General features: G+C 40.5%; 2 protein-coding genes across 3 annotated transcripts in view; one reads left to right on the forward strand and one right to left on the reverse strand.

Annotated features, from left to right (window-relative positions):
* Positions 1-7,694: 7,694 nt before the first annotated feature.
* LOC108234356 (profilin-2-like) lies at positions 7,695-14,674 on the forward strand. 2 transcript variants are annotated; one of them, XM_017413499.3, is made up of 3 exons: positions 7,695-8,021; positions 10,172-10,364; positions 12,417-12,800. In XM_017413499.3, the coding sequence occupies exons 1-3, from the start codon at positions 7,893-7,895 to the stop codon at positions 12,512-12,514; spliced, it is 420 nt and encodes a 139-aa protein (XP_017268988.1). In that variant the 5' UTR covers positions 7,695-7,892; the 3' UTR covers positions 12,515-12,800. The 2 variants fall into 2 exon arrangements, with proteins under 2 accessions (XP_017268988.1, XP_017268987.1); XM_017413498.3 differs by lacking the exon at positions 12,417-12,800 and adding an exon at positions 12,807-14,674 and having other exon boundaries at positions 7,701-8,021.
* A 1,230-nt stretch (positions 14,675-15,904) lies between these two features.
* Positions 15,905-22,911, reverse strand: part of rnf13 (ring finger protein 13) — a 30,795-nt gene continuing 23,788 nt past the window's right edge. The window contains exons 6-10 of the mRNA XM_017413410.3: positions 22,427-22,517; positions 21,878-21,983; positions 21,671-21,764; positions 17,587-17,667; positions 15,905-17,356 (exon numbers count right to left, since the gene is read on the reverse strand). Coding sequence (XP_017268899.1) covers positions 16,992-17,356; positions 17,587-17,667; positions 21,671-21,764; positions 21,878-21,983; positions 22,427-22,517 — 737 coding nt within the window. The 3' untranslated portion in view covers positions 15,905-16,991. The remainder of the gene's footprint in view (positions 17,357-17,586; positions 17,668-21,670; positions 21,765-21,877; positions 21,984-22,426; positions 22,518-22,911) is intronic.

Raw genomic sequence — 22,911 nt, forward strand, 5'->3', positions numbered from 1 at the left:
ATGGTTTGATAAAAGAAATAAAACATAAATAATAAGAAAAACAAAAGAAAATGTCACCAGCTTTGGTTAAATTTGACATCTTGTAAACATTGTTTTTATCTGAGACCCTCAATTCATTCATTGTACCTGTCCTTTATGCAAATTATGTCAACTTTTGTAAGATTTCGTGTAAATATGCAGCTTTATGCACATCTTTTTTAATTATTATGTTTAGTATTCAAGGACAATCAATAAATAACTTCAAAAGTAGCTCCTACAAACTTGGCCTGTTGTGGACATTAATCTGTGTTTGTAATTCACTTGCGGCTGCAGAAGCATTTTTGTATTTTCCTTTTAATTATTTTGCAGGAAAGTTTGTTTCTGGGGATATTGTGTAATTTAATTGACTCTATTTACTGTACCATAAAAAAGGGTTTCCAGAGCTAGTGACTGCAGCTCAAGTTCCAAATGTTTCCCATTGAAAAGGTGTGTCTTCATTCTTCAAGCCTTACTTAATTACTGGGATGTCTAAAAATGTGTTTTGTGTGAAACTTGTTTCTGTTATGTAGCGGAGAGGTTCAAACATGCTTTTGCAAAGTTGTGACACTAGAACTTTAAGTGAGGATGCATGAAAATTTGTGCCTGTATGAAAATAATAATAATAACTCCTAAACCTCTTATATATTGTATACATTACAATGCTAGGACTTATTTCCCTTGCAAATGCCAGGTGCTCTTTTGAACAGAATTCTGCAGAGGCCGTGTGTGAGAGAGTGTGTGTTTATGTGGGTTGGAGTTTGCAAATGGGGTAGTAGGTTTGACTGAAGATACAATTTATATGACTTGTAAACACACATCTTTATCAGTGGCACCAAAACTTGAGATGGAAACTAAAAGTAGCAAAGATCTAGCTGAAACTTAAGAGTAGCTAAACTGTAACTAGAAGCTATAGGTAGCAAAAGGTTAGCTAAAATGAGAAAAATGCAAGCTAAAAGTAGCAAAAGAAGATAAAAACAGAGTAAGCTTGCTTAAGCTTATTTCAAAGAGAGAGAGAGAGAACTATGATTTTGAAGGAATTAAAGAGATCTCAGTGTATTTCTATGGGAAAAATATTTGTAAGTAAAGTTAAATATGTTGAGAAGTATGAAAGTTATAACAACTAAATGTTACAGAACCCATCTCCTGAATGAGCTTTTGACATAAAGCACATAAGGTATTTGATTTGTAGAATCATAAGTAATCAGATTTTAGAAATGATAGGAAAAGCTCAAACACAGGATACCAGCAGTGTGAATGCTGAATCATCGTTCACACAGATAAGTCCTGAGTGGTGCTTCAGCTGCCAGGACAGGATGTGCTTCACTGTTTCATTCAAATCTTGTGGGAAATCCACATGAGACTTGCTCTGAAGTACACAGCCTGAGATCAAAATGTCAGGTTTTGTCACCTCAGTTAAAAATAAAGAGCTCAGCGTGTGAGTGCTGCGGGTCGTGTGCAGGCAGCCTCTGCAGCTGCAACACCTTTTCACTGTGGGCAAAAAGAAAAAAGCACCTGCGACATTTCACAGCAACTTGGCACAAAAAAAAAAATTAAATAATCCAACAAATATGCTCAGCTTCTTATGTGAGAACCCTAAAACCAAGTTAGCACATGTGGAATTAAACTATTTCTTGATCGTCTTAAGGAAACTTTCCCCCTGAAATCAGTGTAGCAAAGAATTCACTGTTGTGTTTGCTGCGCATCAGGTGCAGGAAATCAGTTTTAGAAACTGAGCTGCTTTTTTGGGCTGCTTTTCATGAACGTTCGAGGAATCAGGTGAGTTTAAAATCAAACAAGAGGGAACAGCACCACCTACAGAAACCTTTACCTAAATTATATTTTGTTCTTTCTTGATAATTTGTTCATTTAAAAGCGACAAAGCATGTTATCGGTGTGACTATTTCAGTCCTTCATGGAGTTTAGCTGCACGGGCAGAGTTTCATCTGCAGTGCCTGGTGTGTTGATGACGGTGTAAAAGTCAAAATGATAAACTGCAAACTATGAATCACTTAAACAAACCACCAGAGGACATGATGGAGAAAAATACATCATTGTGAACAAAAAGGAATCATTAAAAGCGTCATTAAAATGGATTTAATCCTTTTATTTTTAGATTTATTGTCATCAGACAAGCTGTGGTTTGTGTGGACCACAACAATTTCTCATCATGATTTGGCTGCATGTTTTTACACTTAGACAAATCGCTGTAAATGTCCTACTTTTGCACTGGTGAGGACACTGCAGAAATCGCTAATATAAACAAAACTTTTCCAAAGTTCAGCTCTTGATGGAAGTCACAGTCGAGCAGCCTTTAAAGCGGAGAACGTGAAATCAGAGCATGAAGATGTCTAAGAGACTAAGAGCCACTTCATCCTTCTCTGTGAATCCTGACTATTCATCCCATCAGAACACTGAGCCTTTATACTCAATCTGTACATTATCATACTGAACGTGGGCCTGCATGTGCACCCGCATGTCCTGCAGGGTCGCAACAATGTGCCTCTGAACACTACAAATGAAGCACACTTTTCTGCTGAGAGTAAATAATACAGCTTTTATAGGCGCGTGTGATCCTGAGGGTTTAAACTGACACCTGAATCAGTCTTGGTTGGGCTTTTTTCTGCATAATAATGTATTTTTTATAAAGCGCACAAGAGAAAATGGAGTTTTACAGACCGAAAAGACAAACACGTTGTTGTGCTGGCTAAAGCCAATTAGCTGTAGCAGCCATTTTGAACTGGACTGACTTCATCTACGAATTACCTCCTGAAAGAATTGCTGAATTCCATCCAGATGCTCATGAGATCTTTGTGATTTTTGTGTTTTTTAAGGTCAGCTGGTTGTGGCAGCCATCTTGAATTAAGCTGGTTTAGATTCCTTTCTGCACGTTTGATTAAATCCCATTTGGTAGTTTATGAGATATTTTGTTAACACACACACGCAGGGAAAAACCAACCAGCTGCAGCTGAGACAAAGACCACAAAATCTGTTGGAATTAATTGTAAAAATAATAATAATACATTTAGGATTTTTTTTATGTCCTGTTCTTCTTGTTTGTCAAATTGTTAGTGAATCGAGTAAAAAGTGATAACTGTAACAAATCCATGGCTTCAGTTTGTCTCCTGCCATGTGTCTCATGTCAGGCCCTCCGACCGCACCATCGCTATTCAAATCCAAACCTGGCCTCTGGGGGTTGATGTAAACTCACCTCTGCTGTGTGTGTGGAACTGTGTGTCCAGAACACATTTGCATGCCCACATTTTACCATTTGGTTCATATGAGAAAAGCTGGGTGTGTGCTGTTCAGGCTCGGTTTGCATGTGTGTGTGTGCGTGACGTCGTCCTCCTCCTCACATGGGCGGAGTGCACAAAGACGACCTCACCGTGTGTCCTGCTGTGTCCAACGCAGGCAGCTGATCCGTCTCAGAGGTCAAAGGTTACTGCGCCCTAATGTCACATTAAGAAGGAAAAAAACCACACAGACATTTATGAATTTTCCCAGCTTTTCTCTGATCAGACGCACCGGAGCGCCAGCTTCTCCACCTGATGCTCCTCAATATTTAATGCTCAGCACCCAGGCTGCTCCAGCTGCAAATGACAAAAACAGATTCTTAAATCAGGATTAAAATGTCGGCTTTGTTTAATAAAACACACCATATGTTAGCTTTAAAGACAAATCATCCCATCACTTCTTACGTTCTGTTAGGTTGAAATAAAAAGAAGTTAAAACATAAAAACAAATACAAAATGCTAATTAAATCACAAATTCCAAAGTGCATTTAATCTTATTCAACATATTATTGACAAAACACTGATATAACCTGTGAGAGGCCTTATGCGAGTTAAAAATAAATCTTCCGTTTTCCTGCTGTGATGCAGGACAACGAGCGAACTGGGGTCATGAATAAATGATTTTGACCAGTTGTGGTGAAAAATGGTCCGAGCCGTTTTTGGCTCCGGCTACGCGACACAAAGCAGAACCGCCTGAAGGAGAGAAGGTGATCTTTCCGGGCGAAGCTTCAGTGCCTTTCTTATCAACGACTCGGTCCATTTTGCAGACATTTACCCAGAATTTGGTGTGGTGGTAGCTGAAGCTGATCCCCAACACATATTCTGATCACTAAGAGGTTGCTGACGATTTGGAGCCAACTCTGTCTGTCTGTTAGCAAAATATTTCATGAACCACTGAAGGGATTTTATTGAAGCTCTCAGAAAATTTTCATCGAAGGTACATCCACAACTGATTAACTTTTGGAGCTAACAAAATTCAAGTCGAATGACCTTTAAAAACACAAAAATGACTGTAGCTCTGTCAGTTTTACTGATAATGAGCCAAACTTTGGTGTGGTAGTAGCTGAGAGTCATTCACAACACATACTGCAAGTGCTATGTGTTGCACAAGATCTTAGCCTAAAACTTAAGCATTAAGTATTGGAGTCAGCCCTGTTTGTTAATTAACTTAGTTAATTTTACAGATAATGAGCTAAACTCCAAAATGGTAATGGTAGTAGCTGAGAGTCATCCTCGACATGCAGTGAAAACAACTGGCTGAGGACGAATGCCTGAATAAAATATGAGGATATAAATGACAGGCAATATACTCATTAAAATAAATGTTCAACATACTGTATATCTGCACATGACGTTCTGAGCAAATGCAGCCTTTTTTTTAATAGTTTTGAAGATTTGCTCTTATGATACACAACTTCACAGGGAAATATCCTAATTTTCCTTTCTGGTAGAGAAATCCTATAAAAATAAAGCTTTACCTAAGAAAATTAAGTACATAATGTGGTCTGAGTTTGACCCTAGGCCTTTGTTATTGTTCAAAAATGTGTGTGAAAACACGATAAAACTTGCCAATTTTTCCACAAAAACCCAAAGAGGGTTTCAACTTGACTTATTAAGTATTGTAAACTTGAATGTTTGTGGGTTAGATAGACAAACTTGCCACTTAAAGTAATGAACAGAGGGGGAAGAAAAACGGAACTGCTTCTCTGCGTTCATAACTTCGGTGATATCTGATCATAAGCAAATATCACTTTCACTGAAGGGTTGAGTTCTTTGGTCCCAGGACATGAAAGTAAACAACACAAGGCTGCTAATGGTTTCAGAACGATGATACTTTAAACAATGCAGCAACCCTTAAACCTGGATGATCTGAAATATAAAAAGATGGTGTGCTGCTGTAAAAAAAAGCTGTCTCATCCAGCTGTTTTAGTAAGAAAAAACTAACTCAAAATGTAACTTTCAGTAAAGCAAACAAGTTAGCACTTCCGTCTCAGCATGACTCATTTGCAGGCTGAGCAATGGAGCTGCAAGTACAACTATTTTGAATCAGCAGAGGTGCAAAACACAGGTGACTATGGAAACGGCAGCCAGCCAATGGGAGCTCAGGATCCGGGTGTGTCTGACTGACTGACAGGTTCTGTTCCTCAGCTCAGGTCAATGAATAACTTTCTCTGTGCTGTCTGAGGCAGGAAGAGGTTTCCAAAGAAAACCAAACCTGTCAAAGGTGAAGGAGGCTGCGCAAAAATCCCTAAAACACAAGAACTGCAACTAAACTGAACTAAACTAGTAATTCAATGGCAAGGCTTGTTCTGATGTGTGTGTGTGTGTTTGAGAGAGAGGAAATTATTCTGACTTTGTGAATGCATCTAAACTCTGCTTAAGGACTTAAATTCACATTACAAGGCTTTTGAGCCACTTAACTTGAGTTTAATTTCTCTTTTATTGGCAGACAATTATATTTTGGTTATAAAAGTGACAAACTAATTACTTTTGTTGGCTTTACTTTTATAGGATTTGAACAAGGTCATTTCAAAATGGGAGATCCTGGAGTAAACATTGCAGAATGTTTTCAGAATAAAGGTACCAGAACAACTTGTTAAATATGTATGATGTGTTTTTCGTGAGAACAGTTTTCCTTCAGCTGAAAACCTGCAGTTTTTCACTTCATGCATATACAAACCAGGTGGAAGACGAAGGAGAGGGAACGACTCGGCCATAGGAGTCATGTGGTTTCTTTAATAATGGTTTCCATGGAACAAATACAAACAGACACATGCAGGTCCGCTGGTCTGATACTGTCCTGTAAAAGTCAAAGGTCGGATTTCATAACTGATATCATCAGCAGGTGTGTGTCTCTTTGTATATCCTGTTGACCATATTTGACCTTGCCAGTCCATTGTAATGTAACACTGAAAACACTGAAGAGACAAAAACAAATACACCTATGACTTAACATTACAAAGATGCGTGTAGGAGCTCCACATGTGCAGATTTTTTATATCTGTTTTTTATTTAACACTTCTCGTATTCCCAGAGGAACATCCCAGCCTAAAATGATGAGTCACTCAAAGAAAAAAAAAAGTAAAATCTATAGTATATTTTAACGTTTTACTCATTGGAAGACATTCTATGTAAATGTTAAAATATAAATAAAAGTACAGCTTTTTTATGTTACACAACAATCTCCCACAATCGTGTTCTTTAGGTATTATAAAATGTTGGGTTAACTTGTCCAAAGTGCAACCTAAATTATATATGATGTACTAGTGTTTTTTAATTAGGGTGCTTTCCTACTGACTGCTGCCCTGATTGTGTCTGTGTCGGTGTGGTGACTGCATTGTGATTTAGTGATTTAGGGTTTAGCACGAGCAGGGCTGGACTTCCCAAAGGGCTTAACAGGGCGGTAGCCCAGGGCCCCAAGGTTTACAGGGCCCTAAAATATTGTTTTTATTGAATGGGTGTTTTTTAAATGCTTTATTTTACTTATTTCTCCCCCAAAAAAATAAAGGTGCAAAACCCACATCTCTGGAAAAAGTTTTCATTTATGAAAGCCTATGTCAATTAAAAACTTCTTAATAGGTTTTGGTTGGATATATTTGTTTCAAAGCTTTTATAGTTTCAAGTCAATACTATTAGTTTTACTAAATGAGTTTAGTCTGAGTAAATCTGAGCCACGGTGGTTGAAAATATCTTGCTTTGCAGAAGACTGATGCCGTTTGCTGCTTTTATATAATTCTTCTATCATATCCACCTTCATCTTTAGGTCTATGCAGATAAATCTATTTATGGAAGTTAATTTAATTTGACAACCTATTATTTTTTTCATACAGTCAGAAAAAAACCCAATTCAGATCTTCTTGTGGTCTGTGGTGCAATGGCTGAGTAATGAGTAAACAATGACAGAGTAGATTTCCTGATAATTTCAGAAGATAAGTCTACAGATTCTTTTTTGCACTTTAGGCCCTAGATATTATATTAAAGCTAAGAACAGCTTTGCTCTGTGAGACTAGAAACCTTGAAATGAATGTGCACATACATAAGCTTTAAATAAATAATGTCAACAGGGCCCCCAAAGCAGCTCCAGCTCAGGGGCCCACACCCTTCTTGATCCTGCCCTGAGCACAAGAGGACAAAACGTGTAATTGCGAAAAAAATATGACAGTAAAATATATTTCATTACTCTAGGTATTTAACAATGGATATTCTGTTTCGTTAATTATAATTTCTAATACGGAGGAAGTTTACAAAGCAAACAAGAACACTGAGGTACTGGGGAAAAAATAGTCTTCGGGGTTTATTTCCTTGATAATCAACCGTGGTATTCTTCCGCCGCGTAGTACTTTATGGGAGCGGGACGAATAACAACTCAGGCGGATGGATATAGTCAGGACTACACCCAAGCCTCTGTGTGATCGTCGCGGCTTGTCTTCGTTGCCTGGACCAGAAGAAAGCCGGGACGTGACGGAGCCAGGGGCTTTGCTAGCTGGAGACCCTTTAGCCACCGACAAACAGCTTCCTCGCAGCTTTTCCTCGTCTAACTTCACTTCGCGTACCTTTTGCCACCCTAGCACTAATATCACTAACATGTCCTGGCAATGCTACGTGGACAGCCTGATGGCTGATGGCTGCGCCCAGGACGCAGGCATTGTTGGGTACTCGGACGCCAAATACGTCTGGGGATCGTTGCCCGGCGGTATCTTTGCCAACATAACGGTTAGTATGCTCTTTGTGTCACTATCTGTAGCCCGGACAGAGCGGAAAGCTACATTTTGCATGACTGTACGTTTATCTGCATAGCCGGGCCTTGTTGAATGAGTGCGGTACACATGGTATCCGGTGGTCACACATTCACGCAGGCGTGGAGTGATTCTTTTAGTCAGCATTTATTATTGGCTGTTTTGTTGTAAAGTAATTTCTCTTTGTAGGTACATTTCGGGAAATACGAAATGCAAGTCAATGTATATAACCTAAGCTAGTGACATAAGTGCTCCGTGAACTGAAGCTAAAACTGCTAACAATTTAGCAAAGCTAACTAGCGTGTGATACCGGTGTTGTATCGAAAAACGCACCCCCGCCGCTGGAAGCACACCCCTCCCCCATCGCGAGAAGCGCATTTTAAGACACTGGATTTAGTACAAAATTGGATGAAAGACAAAAGTGAGACAAACTTGTCTTTGTCAGTAAAAGAAACTACATGGATTTTTTGGGCTATGCAAGTATGCAGGGTGCCTTTTATGGCAGGCGAGGTTGCTAGAATTTTCCAAGGGTGCATTTTTCCGCACAACACCGGGCCAATGTATCCAAGCCGTAATCAAGCTCAACATTAACCTCTAACGTAACATGTCTGCTGTGTTGGATTGTCACAGATGGCGAAATTGTCAACCTGTAGTATTTATGCAGATTTATGACAAGTCAGCGCCTCTCGGCTAGCTCACAGTGAACCTTTGCGGTCCTTGCTCATCGGAAAACCGTTTGAAGCTAAAGGCTAAATGCTAGCGGTCGGCGACGCGCTGCCGTACTGTTGGGTCTTTTTCTCCTGCTCGGCTTCTGTGAAATCACGCCGTCACAACCGCCCCTTTTCTCCAAAATGGCGGATACACTCCCAGTTTTTTTAAGCAAGTTTTTTTATTTGTTCACGAAAGCTAAACAAAACGCTAAACTTCGTCCTCGCTGCAGCGGAACATAACCTTTTGTGCGTGCCTGTAATTTAACCGGGTGGCGTTTATTTTAATTTTATTTTTCAACGCTACCCGGTCAACTGCGGCGGTTTTTTGAGCCTCCATTTTGTCCTATTTTTGTTCTTAGAAAACATTTCGTATATTAAATGAGTCACTGGGTTTGGTAATTCATTCAAAGCAGTTTAATATATTGTTAGTTTTTTCCGAGGACTTGTGTAACAATATAAATTATTCCGGACCCGTCCACGTCCGCCTTTAGTTCGGGATTCTCTTGGGAGTGTCCGCAAATGCTTATCGATGTGTTGCTTTTCCGTGTTGAATAACCACATGTGAGACAAACAGTTTAGTCAATATTTGACAACATAACATTAAATGTTTTGTGGAGGGTTTCCGGCTACACATGTACTGCTTTAATCCTGTCAAAGAAGGTCGCTTTTTTCAGGGACCACGCCGGCAAATTGACAACAAGTATAGGAAGGAGAAAAAAATCTATATTTTAGTTTTCATGCTAATCCGAGCAGTGAAAATCCAGTTTCCTTATTCTTTACGTGTGCCGAGACTGCACTTCAGGGCGATGCCTTTTTTTCACAATGTAGGGGAGTAATTATCAAGAAGTATACTAACCTGTCAGGTTTCTGAGCATTAAATTCTCTGCTCTGAGGTTTATAAATAAAACTTACTTCATTATCCTTTATTTGTTTTTGTTTTTCAGTTTGAACTTTGACTTTTAAACGCCTTGTATTGTAATGGTTTACAAAGGACAAATCTCTACACTCATTCATAGCCTTTTTAAAATTTTTACTGGTCATTCTAATGACTTCAGACTTGTAGCCTGTTTTTAAACTCTAATCATCAACAGTTCTGCTTGTTTTCATGTTCATGTCAAACTTAATTATCATGGTTTAAATAACTTTGTGTATATGAATCTTAATGCCACTTTAGTTTAAGGTGTTTTTTTATGAGCCAAGACGTTCAGACAACTGTGATAGTTTTTTTTAGCTTGTAATAGATAAGCTTTTTACTCTGGTGTGGATTTCACAATGAGTGTCAGTTGAAATAAATACCTATATTGGAGACAAGCACACCTTTTGGCTGTCAAATTGTCCGATTTAATGACTCTGTCTTCTGAATGTGTGGAAATCAACATATGTGCTTAACTCTTTCTGTTTTTGTGCATTCTTTTAGCCTGAGGAAATTGACGTAATAATAGGAAAGGACCGGCAGCAATTCTTCACCAATGGGCTGACTTTAGGCGGCAAAAAGTGCTCAGTAATCAGAGACAGCCTCACAGCTGAAGGTGACTGGACAATGGACTTGCGGACAAAGAGTCAAGCGGGGGAGCCAACATACAATATTTCTGTAGGCAAAGCGGGCAAAGGTGAGCACTTTCATCCATTGCTTTAAAAATCTTATAGTGGCTTTAGTTACACAGTAACCTGCTTGGATATCGTCCCTTTACTTGATCTGTTTCTAGCTGATGTGTTGTGACTGCATGTCGTACAGGTGTTGAATGCACCGTTCCTCAATATATGATAAGTTTACAATTCTGTGGGTAACTGAGTGTTGCCCCTTTTATTATCGCTTGAATCTGATGGGGAAACAAGTGCATTTCAGTAGTGGTGGGTGTAAAATGCACATTTAGGTTTTAAGCTACAAAAGATCAACTTTTAACCAAAGATTCACTGAGCTAGTAAAGTATTTTGTGTGTGTATGTGTGTATATATATATATATATATATATATATATATATATACACACACACACACACACACTTCTAGAATAAGTCTTTTTAGAACAAATAACAGCTTTGTTTATGTTGAAAGGTGTAATGTCTGTGTTGATTAATTTTTGTTTTACCCCTCTCACAGTTAAACTTTAAAATACTTTTAAATTTGAGTTTGTCTGACAGCTGTCATGTATTTCAAGACTGGAGTTTTAAGTAAATAAAATTCCCACTCTTATTGGTGCTTTTCATTTGGAAACGTGTTGGCTAAAAACAAGGCAGCCGTCTTTAAGGAAAATGTCTCGCAGTCGTGGCAATGGGTATTCGATTTTAGGTCAGTAGTTTAGGAGTGGAGTCTGCTGTTGTAAGTCCACTGGTTTCAGGTAGTTGTAGACAGTTTCTTACCAATCTTGCATTTTGCTCTGAAGTTCATTAATCGTATACAGATGCCACAGGGGGAGTAAGTCAGTCGAGATGCCTTTATGGACTTCTTGAGTTGTGCCAGTTGTATTAATGTTGTCTGTACAAGCCCCTGTGCAGTGTTACTTACAGGTGAGGCTACAAGGACAAACCGGTTCCTGTCTTCTGCACACTGACCTGAATCTTTGGCCCAGGATTTCCTTAAACTTTCCTGAACGCATGTCTTTCTCCCTCTTGATTTAACACTCCCTCCCACTGTCTCTGAACTACAAATCTGTTCCCCTGCACATGTTGTCAAGCGCTTTAAGGGTTCTCACATGTATTGAGGACAGGTACCTCCAGCATGCTGCTGCATGTGCTGCTGCTTTAGAGATTGGTTTGTTGTCAGAACCTTTTTTTGCTGCTGGCATGTTTCATATTAGGCTTTCCCGAAGAACCTGTTCTTGTTTAACCTGTTTGTGAAAGGGGGGAAAAAGCAGGCAAGGCGTATAAACTTTACTGAATTCATAAATACAATAGCTATATTGTGGTCAGAACTTGACACTATAACAAGTGTCAATTAGTTAAACTGATACAAGTTTGATAAATCATTAACTATCTCTAGAAAACATTTCTTGCTCGTCTCATGTCAGTGCAAAAGTGCCCTCATACACAACAGTCAGCCAACTCTGTGAGAGCGTATTTAATCTTTGAGAGTACAAAAGGCCTCAGGTACATTTCAGAACAAGCTTGGATCTTGTCAAACACAAAATTTGGCTTACCTTCAGCAGTGAGCCTCACTGCCAGCATAAGCAGGTAGAACGCTGCTTTCGTAATCGCAAAAGAAATAACACATCTGACAACTCTGCAACGCCTGTTTATGAGACACACACACTGCTGGCTTGAGCAATCCACTTGCAGCTGGCTGTGAGATGAGCGTAAATGGGCAGCTTACAAGAGTCCAGTAGTTTGCACAACTCGGTTTGTAAAAATAAATTTAAACTGGAGACAACGCAAACCTACAGCTTTGTGCTGCTAACAGGTGTAGACTTAATCAGGTTTGCATGTATCCTTTAGATCTGTAATCTTGCTGGCCTGGCCTCACACTGCCTTCATCACCAGCAGCTCTGATAAGGAAAAGAAGGTTTCAGCCTCACAGCATTCCAACTAACAGCTCTGCTCCTGTGTCGTTGTCCTCTTTTTGTAGCCGTCTTGTCCTGTCTTCTGCTGTTCGGCTCTGTGCTTTTCTCTTCACTTGTGATTTCCACACTCCTTCTAAATGTTCCTTCTCTGTCTCTTTTCTTTCAGTCTTGGTCTTGGTAATGGGAAAAGAAGGGGTCCATGGAGGCGGATTGAATAAGAAGGCATACTCGATGGCAAAATACTTGAGGGATTCAGGGTTTTAGTTTAGATGTAGTAATTGTGGTGTAGTAGAGGAAGAGAGAAAAAAAATAAAAGGAAAACAAAAAACACAAAACTCAGAAAAATGGACTTAAAAAAAGTTGCTGTCAAACCCACATTTCCCCCCTCTCCAGGCAGACTCGGTAAATAAAATCCCAGGAGCATTTGTGAACGATGCAGGGTTCAGACTCTGCCCCAACAATGTAGCCCCATGTTTAGCTAAGGTGCAACAAAGTGTTTTATTTTTCATCCCTACTGTTGTCATTCATTTATTTTTTGTCCCTTTGTGTACTCCAGCATTGGTTTTTGTCATGGGGAAGGAAGGTATCCATGGAGGGCAGCTCAACAAGAAAGCTTTTGAGATGGCTGAATACCTGAGGAAGTCCGGATACTAAAGCAACCTGTACCCAGCTAGCAGCTCACCCTTGCCACCTTGTTGCATTTCACACTACTTCCAGTCCTAGTGTAGTGTTTTTTTTTCTTTGTTTTTTTTTTCTTTCCTACCCTTTCTTCTCCTCATTTATCCCCTTCTGTTGTCATATCCCCCTCCCCTCCTTCAACACACCTGCTTTATGTAATCTTATATCTCCTTTTTAAAGCACTCTTAAGTTGATCCATCGCAAAGATGAGCATGTTGCTAAACAAAGTGTCATGACAAATCTGTTATTAACCAAGACCAGCAAAACATAAATTCTGGCAGAAAAACAGACCACGAAAGCTATAGCGTCAAGTTTGTAGTAGAAATCCCTCGCTTTTGTGTTTTTTATGGTACCTTTTTTCACCTAATCCTCCCAGGCACAATCTCACACACTCCCTCCTTGAGCAGCCGATGCCTTTGGAGCACTCGAGCTCTTAAAGCTCGTCATGTCTTCCTTTATTTCCTCCATTTCCAGGAGGGGAGACTCTGCATATCTCGGACCAGTCCTTTCTGACAAGCCCCACCCATAGACCCCTCTTGCCAAATTTATATATATTTTTTTTTTAGTACCTCAAGTTTTCCCTGACCTGTTAGTTAAAATCTGACACTGTACTTCTCCCTTGAGATCCTTCAAACACACTATCCACCTCTCCCTCCTGAGTCACTGCACTGTCCTGAAACCAACTTTATGAAAGGCGGGGTTGTCTGTCAGCTTTGCTAGCGTTGGTATGACTAAGAAGCTGATAGCTCGTCTCCTGGCATTACAACCTCCCTCACTACACAAAATCCATGGACATTCCTCAGTAACAATGGCTCAGGCACTTGACACTATTTAGTTTGCCATCTCCTGTAATGTATTGTTTTTTTCTTCCTTTTCTTGAAAGGCTGCCATTTTTTTGGACCGTAGATATCCCAGCATATAACCATCTGGAGTGTGTTCAGTTATTTTATTTTTTTATTTTTTTTTTATAGGACCAAGAGTAGTTGCAGCCCGGGCGTTTATACAAGTGCTCTAAATCATGAGAGGGATCACTAACTTTTTCAGCTGAATGAAGCAGTAACAAGACAGTAATACTGCAGGCAAATTATAAAGCTACAGGTCAGTTGAGGATGGGAGAACCTGAATATAATTCTTGTCTTTTATTTGCATTTGTACAAACCCGTGCTGTGTTGACAACTACATAACTGTGGAATAAATTGCCTTTTCTCATAGTCAGCTGAGCTCTGGGGTATCACTCGGTCTGTCCACGCTCAGTACTGCTAACTGTAACGTCCAACTGAATAAAATAAAAAAACAAACTTGTAAAAGTAGAAATGACACTCGATGGGAGATGGTAGTTGGAACAAAGATGCTCATGGTTGTCTTGTTGAAACTTAAAAGCAGAACCTGTGTATCCTGTGCCATAATGTAGAGATCTGTATGATGGATTGTACCCACTGTTGGCTAAGGAGTCATTTCATCGGCACTTTTCTTTTACTTTTTCTTTTTTTTTTGTAGCTTCAGCTCCACTGTTTAGGCCTTGTGGGATATGTGTACTCGTATAAAACACTGTTTAAAGTCCTCTTTGCTGATCTGTTAATTTCCTTTCCTCACCACTTTTTTTTTTCTTTTTTTTTTTTTTAATTTTTCTTACATCTGGGATACAGTCTTTAATGCATCTGATGTCATATGCATAAACCAAGAAATGCCATAAATTGATTTATCACCTTGTTTACAAACAGATCAAATAAATTTATTCCAACCAGACAAATGTTTCATGTCAGTTCTTCACCTTTTTCAGATGTGGACCACCTTCATATTAAACTGGCAGACCGCTCAAACTCATTCAGGCAGCAGGTTCTATTCTTCATTAAAAATGGAATTTTAAAAGTTCTAGTCATTCAATTTGGATATAAGTTTCCTGGAAAATTGAATTAGTGACACTTTTAACATTAAAACAGCGTAGTTCTGAACTAATGTCCTTTCAGCTTTAATCATTTAATTATTAATGGAAACACTCCAGTTTGGTTTCTCTTCTCTGTGCAGCTTCATGCCTTAATGGGAATGATGGTTTAAGACTTTTAGGTAATTTTACCTTGAAGAAATCTGACAGACTGAACAGCTAAACGGGTCAAATAAACAAAAGTCCATGAGGTATTACTGTTTTTACTTAATTGGAATATTGGCAAAAATTATCTTAAGTTGTTTACCTGTAATTTTTTTCAAAAAATAAAGTGGATTAAAATTACATTTTAAAATGTATCTATTGCATATGTGTGTACAAATGTTTTTATTCTTTAAATTAAAAGCAGAATCTAAAAATCAAGCATGATAAACTATAAAAGTGAGATACTTGAGTCTTTAAGATTTGATGTTTAGCATTTTCCTGATAAGTATGGGGAAAATATCTTTCCAGATTGCACTCTAAAGCTTTTTACTAAAATAAAAGAATTTGCTCTACCAAACCAGAACAGTCTTAGTGATTATAAATCTAATAAATATGCTTTAAGTTCAACCTAGTCATTGATATCTTTTTTGGAAGTAACCTAAAACCTATAAATATGTACTCCACTTCATAAATGAAAGTTACTCATGATGGACCAAGTAATGAAAGGGAGCGGAAACAGAAAATATCTTGGGTTTTGGACTATAAACCAGTTTAGGAAAATAATTTAAGTTTCAACTCTTTTTGCTGACTTGTTTTGTTTTCTAATAACATTTCCACACAAACAAAGATAAATAGAAAAATAACCTGATGACTTATAAAAAATGTTTAAAAGATAAAAATGGGCAGAAAGTGACAGAAATTTGGGGAAGTACAGAATTTTTAAATGAAAAAACATAGGAACCCTGTGTTCAGGTGGAGTTTATGTTGAGTAATAATAAAGGACCGTAGCCTTGCTAAAGGCAGATTGAAGGTTAAAATCAGCTTTTAAACTACTTTTAATTGATTAAAATCTGTATTTCTTCACAAAAAGAACTCTCTGGAACAAAAGCTCTTTTTTTCTCTTTCCACATTTTTCTGGAAGGGATAGAAAACCCCTTTATTTTAATTAGACTGTACAACAGCAAAAAAAACGAGCAGTGGACAACAACAAACAGAAATCACCAACATAAACAGGAGTTTGCAGTTGAGACAGTTGCTCAGAATTACAATCATACAAAGATAAAAAAAAAAGGCATGTTCAGATTTCTGTTGGTTCATGAGACCGAATCTGTGTCAGTGAATAATAAATGCAGGCAAGAAAACTGGAAATGTTCGATGGAGGTGGTAACAGGATCTTTGTCAAATTCAAGCAAATCATTGAAATGTTTACATGGGTTTTTTTTCCTTTTGATTCTAAAAGCAGATGTACACAAGCAGGAGAAAAACGATCTACATAAACTAAAAAGGCAACAGGAGTTGTCAACAAAAAATCAAGCTGTTTTATGAAAAAAGAAATCTACAGCTTCTAAAAAAAAAAACGTAATAAAATGAGATGATTTAAGTGTGCGTTACAGTGTCAGTCCTACCTAACTGCACGTGTTAAATAAAAGTCAAAGGAAGTTGACCACATGCGGCGTGGAACAAGTGGAACCCGTAGCTTCATGGGATGCGTCAGGATGAGCACGTTCTCGTTTTTCCCCCCCTCTGAAATCCCAGAAACCAGACTCTTTGGTTTCGCTCAGACGTCAGTTTTTGTAACAGATGAGCTCTGGCACAAAAGTCTGAAGCTCCTTCAAACATCAGGCTAGAAATAAATTGGCAACGCAACATTGCTGTGGCTTTTACTGCTGCTGTGCTCGCCGACTCCGTTCAGGTTCACCAAAGCGGTGCTGCACAGTGCTTCAGGCCGAGTCCACGGTGCACGAACAGGTATCTACAACATAGATTCTTGTAGGACAAGAGATAAAGGTTAAGATGTCGCTTATTGTCATTTATAATTTATATACACAGATGGTGCTTTTACTGAACTTTGTGTGAAGCTTTATGTGTGTGTAGAACCTCTTCACTTTTCCACTTGTGTATTTTTTAATCAGTAGAGCTCCTTCATTAGTCCATTCAGTGACAGATGTGGCCAGCCCATCAGGCTCGTCAGGCCCGTCAGGCTCGGGGCAGGTCCTGCTCGTGGTCCTCGGAGCACGGCTGCTGCATCTGCACCTCCACCGTCTCCACGGTGATCTCCTCCTCGCTGACGCTGCTGTCCAGCTCGTCGTACTCGGAGGAGTCCGGGTCCCGCTCAGAGCGCGACGCTCCCGATATGGTGCCGAAGGAGTGGGCGCTGGTGGAGGCCAGGGAGCGAAGCAGCGGCGTGCTCTCAGACACCACCTCGTTCTCCTCGGGCCCGCTGTCCCCCTCCTCCGAGTCCGAGTCTGAGTCACCCTGCGAGGGGACCACCTTCTGCTTGCACACCGGGCACGTCTTCTTAGTTTTGGTCAGCCAGGGATCCACGCACTTGCTGTGGTAGGCTAGGAACAAGGACATCCCAGAACTTTAAAATAACTCCAGAAATGAGGCTTGATTTAGCATTTTCTTTATTTGATGTCATACTAAACGTTTAAAAGAAGAAATGTCAACACATTAATAACTTTAAAAGAGCATACTGTGCAATAATAATCCTATAGTGAACACATCTGATTATTCATCATCAATTATGAGTATTTTTTCTTTTCGGAAACAGGATTTAAAGATCACTCACCATGGGAACATGGCAGGACTCTGAGTTTATCACCTTCTTCATAATCGTCCAGGCAAATGGCACAGACATCATAGTTATCCCCTGAGTCAGAAACACCAGATACAGTCAATATTTAGGGATTTTGGCCAACGGAGGGTTTATTACAGGAAATCTGACAGTTTAATAAATCATTTCAGCAGTGTCGTGCTGTATGTTCTTGTTTTTTTTTGTGCCATCCTGAAGGCCACTGAGGTCGGGGAGCTCCACGATGTGTGAGGCAATTAGGAGTGCCACTGCCTCGCCAGCCTGATTTCCTTCGATTCTTTGTCCAAATATGTCCCTGAGCCCGCCCGCCCCACCCATCCCGACCCGACCCGAGCCAAGCCGTCCGCAGTCTGCAGGCAGAGCAGCTCCCGAGCTGCCAGCATCACATTTCCTGATGTAATAAGAGGTGCAAAGTCTTCTCTGTGCACTGAAAGCTCAGGAATTTCTCTACGCACTCCCTTTCAGATTCCACAGCATTCTTCTCCTGTCCTTTCCTCTTCCCCAGCGGGGGCTTCAGGGAGGAGGAGGAGGGTGGGCTTGTGGGCCGGTGTGTTTATGTAAGCTTTAAAAGAGTATGTTTTCCCTGACTGGACTTTCTGACTCTGTGCCAGGGCTGCATGTGACCGTATAAGGAAGGGGAGTCACATCGAACACCTCCCCACCCCACCCCCACCCCAACCTCTCCCTGCCTTTTCCTTCTGAGCGTCAGCAGATAAACAAAATCATGCCGAGCTCATTCTTCCTATTCACATTTTCAGCTTCGCTTTCTCACGTCCCAAAGATCGATGCGGATTTCGTCCCCGTATATGTTGACCAGACTTTTTTTTTTTAGAGCAGTCTTCCTCTCCAATGAAGCTGGACGCTCAGAGAGGGCGTTCATGCAGGCACGGATCCAGTACGGACTCAGGAAACGCTGAACTGTGGCATGAACGGAGCTATTCTAAGAGAAGCAGAATGAGCTGAATGGCTTTCTGAACTCTGCAGGCCTAATTTAAGCGAAACTTGCAGAAAGTAATCACTGGATGCACATCTACAACCAATTAACCTTTGGAGTCAATCCAATTCAAGGTGGCCGCCACAACTAAGCAACCTTAGCAAGTACAAAAATGGCTGTAACTCAGTAAATTTTAGATATTATGCTGCTGAGAGTCATCCGCAAATCACTCTGAGTGTGACATCTCATGATATCATATGAGATTGCCTATAAGATTATTTTTAAATGACATGTCTTAACCAAGTCTTTAATTTGAAGATTTTTTTTCTACTTTTCTTGAAGCTCTGAAAATAAAAACACATCACATGATCAAAGAGACTGCTGTGGACGTTACGTACACCTCAGTCTCCTATCAAAACTAATTTACTCGTGAGCTGAGATTCAGCATGAGCTACGGTGAAAAAGAAGAGATTCTTCTTCTCTGGGTTCATGTTCAGCAGCTTTATCAGACGGCGGGAATCCCTTGCGCTCTCATTTCAGGCCTGGAGCTCCGGGAGTCAGTGAGGCTCCTCGTCCTGAGTTTCATTTTTTCCTCCAGGATCTTGGCTCTCAGAGGAACCACGCTGGCCCACTGAACTTCAGATGAGAGATGAATGACTTTCATAGAACTGGAGCGAGCGTGACAGAAGAAACTGAGGCAAAAGACAAAACATAACAAAAAAAGTCATCTCCAGTCTGTCCCTGCTGGAGTCAACCAGACATGGCTGACTGGCACTGAGGCTGGGAGGGCAGGGGGGGCAGAGAGAGCTCCTCTGTGCTGACATCAACATGCCTCACACACACAGAGGCCTGACACACTGCAGCTGCTCTGTTCTCCAAGTGCTTCGCTCTCTGCCTTTGGTTCAGACGCAGAAAAGCTGCAGGGGAGGGATGGAGCAGGGAGATCGGGGGTCAGACGAAGAGTTCAGGCCTCGAGGAGTAGTCGCAAACAATCCCGTGACACTTCGTCGCGTTCAGGGAGTTTGAATCCAGTGTGTTGGATACCAGCAGCTGGGCGAAAACGGCCAAAACTGAGTGCAACGCATAAAGCACTCAGCCGAAGAGGAAATGACGTAAGACTGTGTAATAAACCCCGAACATAAGTCAAGTTAACGGCAGAGCAGCGGCGTGCTCTGACAGCCATGGCAGCTGCTATTACATAATCCTGCACACACTGACACAGATCTTCTGTCGCGGGGTCAGACTGGTATTGTGCACTAATTACATGTGCAGCGTGGCTTTCATTAAGGCATTGTGCATTATCCATACAGACAGGCCCTCTCTGTTTGTCAGCCTGTGGACTCCCGCTTCCATCCATGCAAGTATGGCGTTATCAAGTACCATCCATCACACTGGACCGGTTATTTATTGGACTTTTCTTTTTTTTATTAAAGCTAAAGTGAAGCAAAAAAATCAAGCGTGAAAAAAAATAAATATTGAAGAACTGCAAGAAATGTGTGATGGTTATATAAAGAGAAGGTGCTGATCAGCAGAAAGGCATCCTGCCAGAGGAAGAGCTGGATCACTGGCAAACGAATGTCTTATTACTGAGAGGGAACATCATTTTCAGACTCATTAATGCGCATATAAAAGCCACATAGGTGGAGATTTCAGTTTTCATCAGCTGCGATTATTGCACCAAGAAATAAAAGCAGATGAATTGAGGCCAATGTTAGGCATTGCTTTCAATATTTGTATGATGGGTTATATACATTTGCTAAAAGAAATTCCACAAAACAAGCAAAAATAGGTAAACAAAGAAGTCCTTGCTCCTATCTTTACTGCAGACTTAGTGGAAAGTAACAGATCGCAGCTCTAAAATCAACGGTCACCATGACTGTCTTTGTTTCAAACCCCCGGAGTCCAAACTCAGCGTTATCTGCTGCAACCAGGACCAAGGGCACAATTAGGCATTCCTCAAACTTTCTGCTGCACTCAGTCTCTGATGTGTCCCCGCAGTTCAGACGTGAAAACTGCAGGGAGGAGGAGCAGAACGTCAGAGTGACACTTAACCATCTCTCCCCCTCCTGTTCTAAGCCGGAGGAAGCAAAGTGTAACATTGCACCCCTTTAAAACAACAGAGACCAAGCTTGCATTGCTCCAGAGCACGGGGCTTAAAAAGTGATTAGGTGGAGGTTTGGCATCCTTTTCCTGTGTCGCCAAACGCACTGATTCAGCTGACAGGACCCTGCAAACATCACCCCAGAGGCTTTTCCCTGGACATCTGAACTCCCTGTAAGACTGAGTCAGACTGCCTGCAGCCATGAGGCGGCACAAACCGCACAGTCGGAGGAGGCAGACGTCCCTTTTAGACAGAGTGCTGCACGTGCGTCAGTTATCGCCGGGCGGGGAGGATGCTTATTATGCACCAGTCATTCTTCCCGAGGCTCCATGGTGTTCCCCTGATCAGCTGACTGCAGTCAGGGGCTCCAGTCTGCAGCAAGAAGCACAACTGGCATATCAAACCTCTAAATGCACAAATGAACAGAGTAAGAGCCAGTTAGGCAGATTCGTAAACCAGAGTTGGAACAATTATCTAAAAAAAACCAAAACAAACTTCAGAAACATTCAAAGTTTTCACTAACATACAGCGGCCCTTCCAAACAAACTGCTCTCATCGAATGCAGCCAGGAGTCTGGCATGACTGACGCCACAGTCCAAATCATCAGTCATGAGTCCAGTTTCAACTAAAACAAGCTCTAATCTGACGAGGTGCGCTTTGTGGAGAGAAAAAAAATCAAGTCTGTGTTAATCCGATTAGCTCCAAGAAGCAGAGCTCCAATGAGGACTAACGAGTCATCGAGCATCGGTTACAGTTTTGTCCCGGGTTGGATCATGTGAAAAGAAGCAACAGGAGGGCGGAGGAAGCAGCGTTATTACTGATCCTTAGGAGCCAGAAATAAGTACTGTTTAAATTCTGGACAATCCTAATCAAACAGAATGTAGGCGAGCTGTCAGCAGAACAACAACAACATATTTGAATACTGATGTCACAACTTGCTCCAGGAAGTGAAATACCGTAACTCAGCTGGAATATTTCACCCATTACTGTCACTGTAAACTGAGTTGTTGAAGACGTCTTCCCACCTTTCTTGTACTTGTGGATGGGGAGTTTCTTCAGCTGATCTTTGCGCAGGCGGCTCCTCCGAGCTCGGCGTCGATCCTGAACAAACTTGGTGATCTAGTTTTAATAAAAAAGAAAACTCTAGTTATCACGTTGCCACGGGTCACATACAATCTGCCTTTAAAGAAGCATTGCTTGAGAGGAAACAGAAACTGATTAAATACACCCACCATGAAAACAACAACGAGGATGAGGCAGATTCCCACGATGATGAGAAAGGGGATCAGGTAGTACTCCAGGGGCAGGCTGAAGTCTGCGATGAGGACCACGTGTGCCCTGGTCAAACAGGCAGAGCAGGATTAACCTTTTCTACACATGGATATTATATAAGAAACTGTGAGCCCCACACAGGCTGCCATCATGGCGACCATTAAAGCATTTCTACCTTTGGCCTTGTTCAGATTGACAACACTTCATATATTAAAGGCATGCTGTCTTTCTAACAGCTAAATCCATTCACAAAGACAAAACTCTGCCAATAGGATATTTAACATTCATTCAAGTGACGGACACTTATATTCAGCTAAATATTCCTTCAGCAGCAGCAACAAGATAAACCCTCTCTGGCATATTTTAGAGACAGTACAGACATTATTATTATTATTGTACATAAACAACTTCAGCAACCAGCTCTTTATCATGAAGAAAAAATGCCCAGAGAATAGCAAAAACTGTTTTTATTTATAGCAAAGATCATAAAAAAAAGAGATGAGACTCACCCCTTATCAAACATGTAGTCGTCTTTCAGAGTATTGGCCGTCTCCTCGCTCACAAACACCGAGGGTATAACGATCTGCTTCACCACGTCCACTAAAAACAGCAAACACAACAACAACAGAAGAAATATGAGTCATGTTCAAAGGAGACAACTAGTAATCGTTTGTAGGATGCTGAAGATACCATTAACATGTCATGTTTCTTACAAATTCTGATTTATCAATCAAAATGTTATTAGTCTTTATACTAATACCTGTTGAATCCGAATCACCTTATTGTGTGAATGCTTTTAAGCATTCACACCATTGTTTTCCTGTTTCTCTTTATTATCTATTATTATTGTGTGAATGCTTTTAAGCATTCACACCATTGTTTTCCTGTTTCTCTTTATTATCTATTATCTATTCTTCTTCTTTCACTATTCCGTACGTTTTTCGGCACCTATCTCCTTCCACAATTTTTCAGCTATTTCAACCGTTCATATATC

The sequence above is a fragment of the Kryptolebias marmoratus genome, linkage group LG24 (genome assembly GCF_001649575.2).
Source record: "Kryptolebias marmoratus isolate JLee-2015 linkage group LG24, ASM164957v2, whole genome shotgun sequence".
NCBI classification, from domain to species: Eukaryota; Metazoa; Chordata; class Actinopteri; order Cyprinodontiformes; family Rivulidae; genus Kryptolebias; species Kryptolebias marmoratus.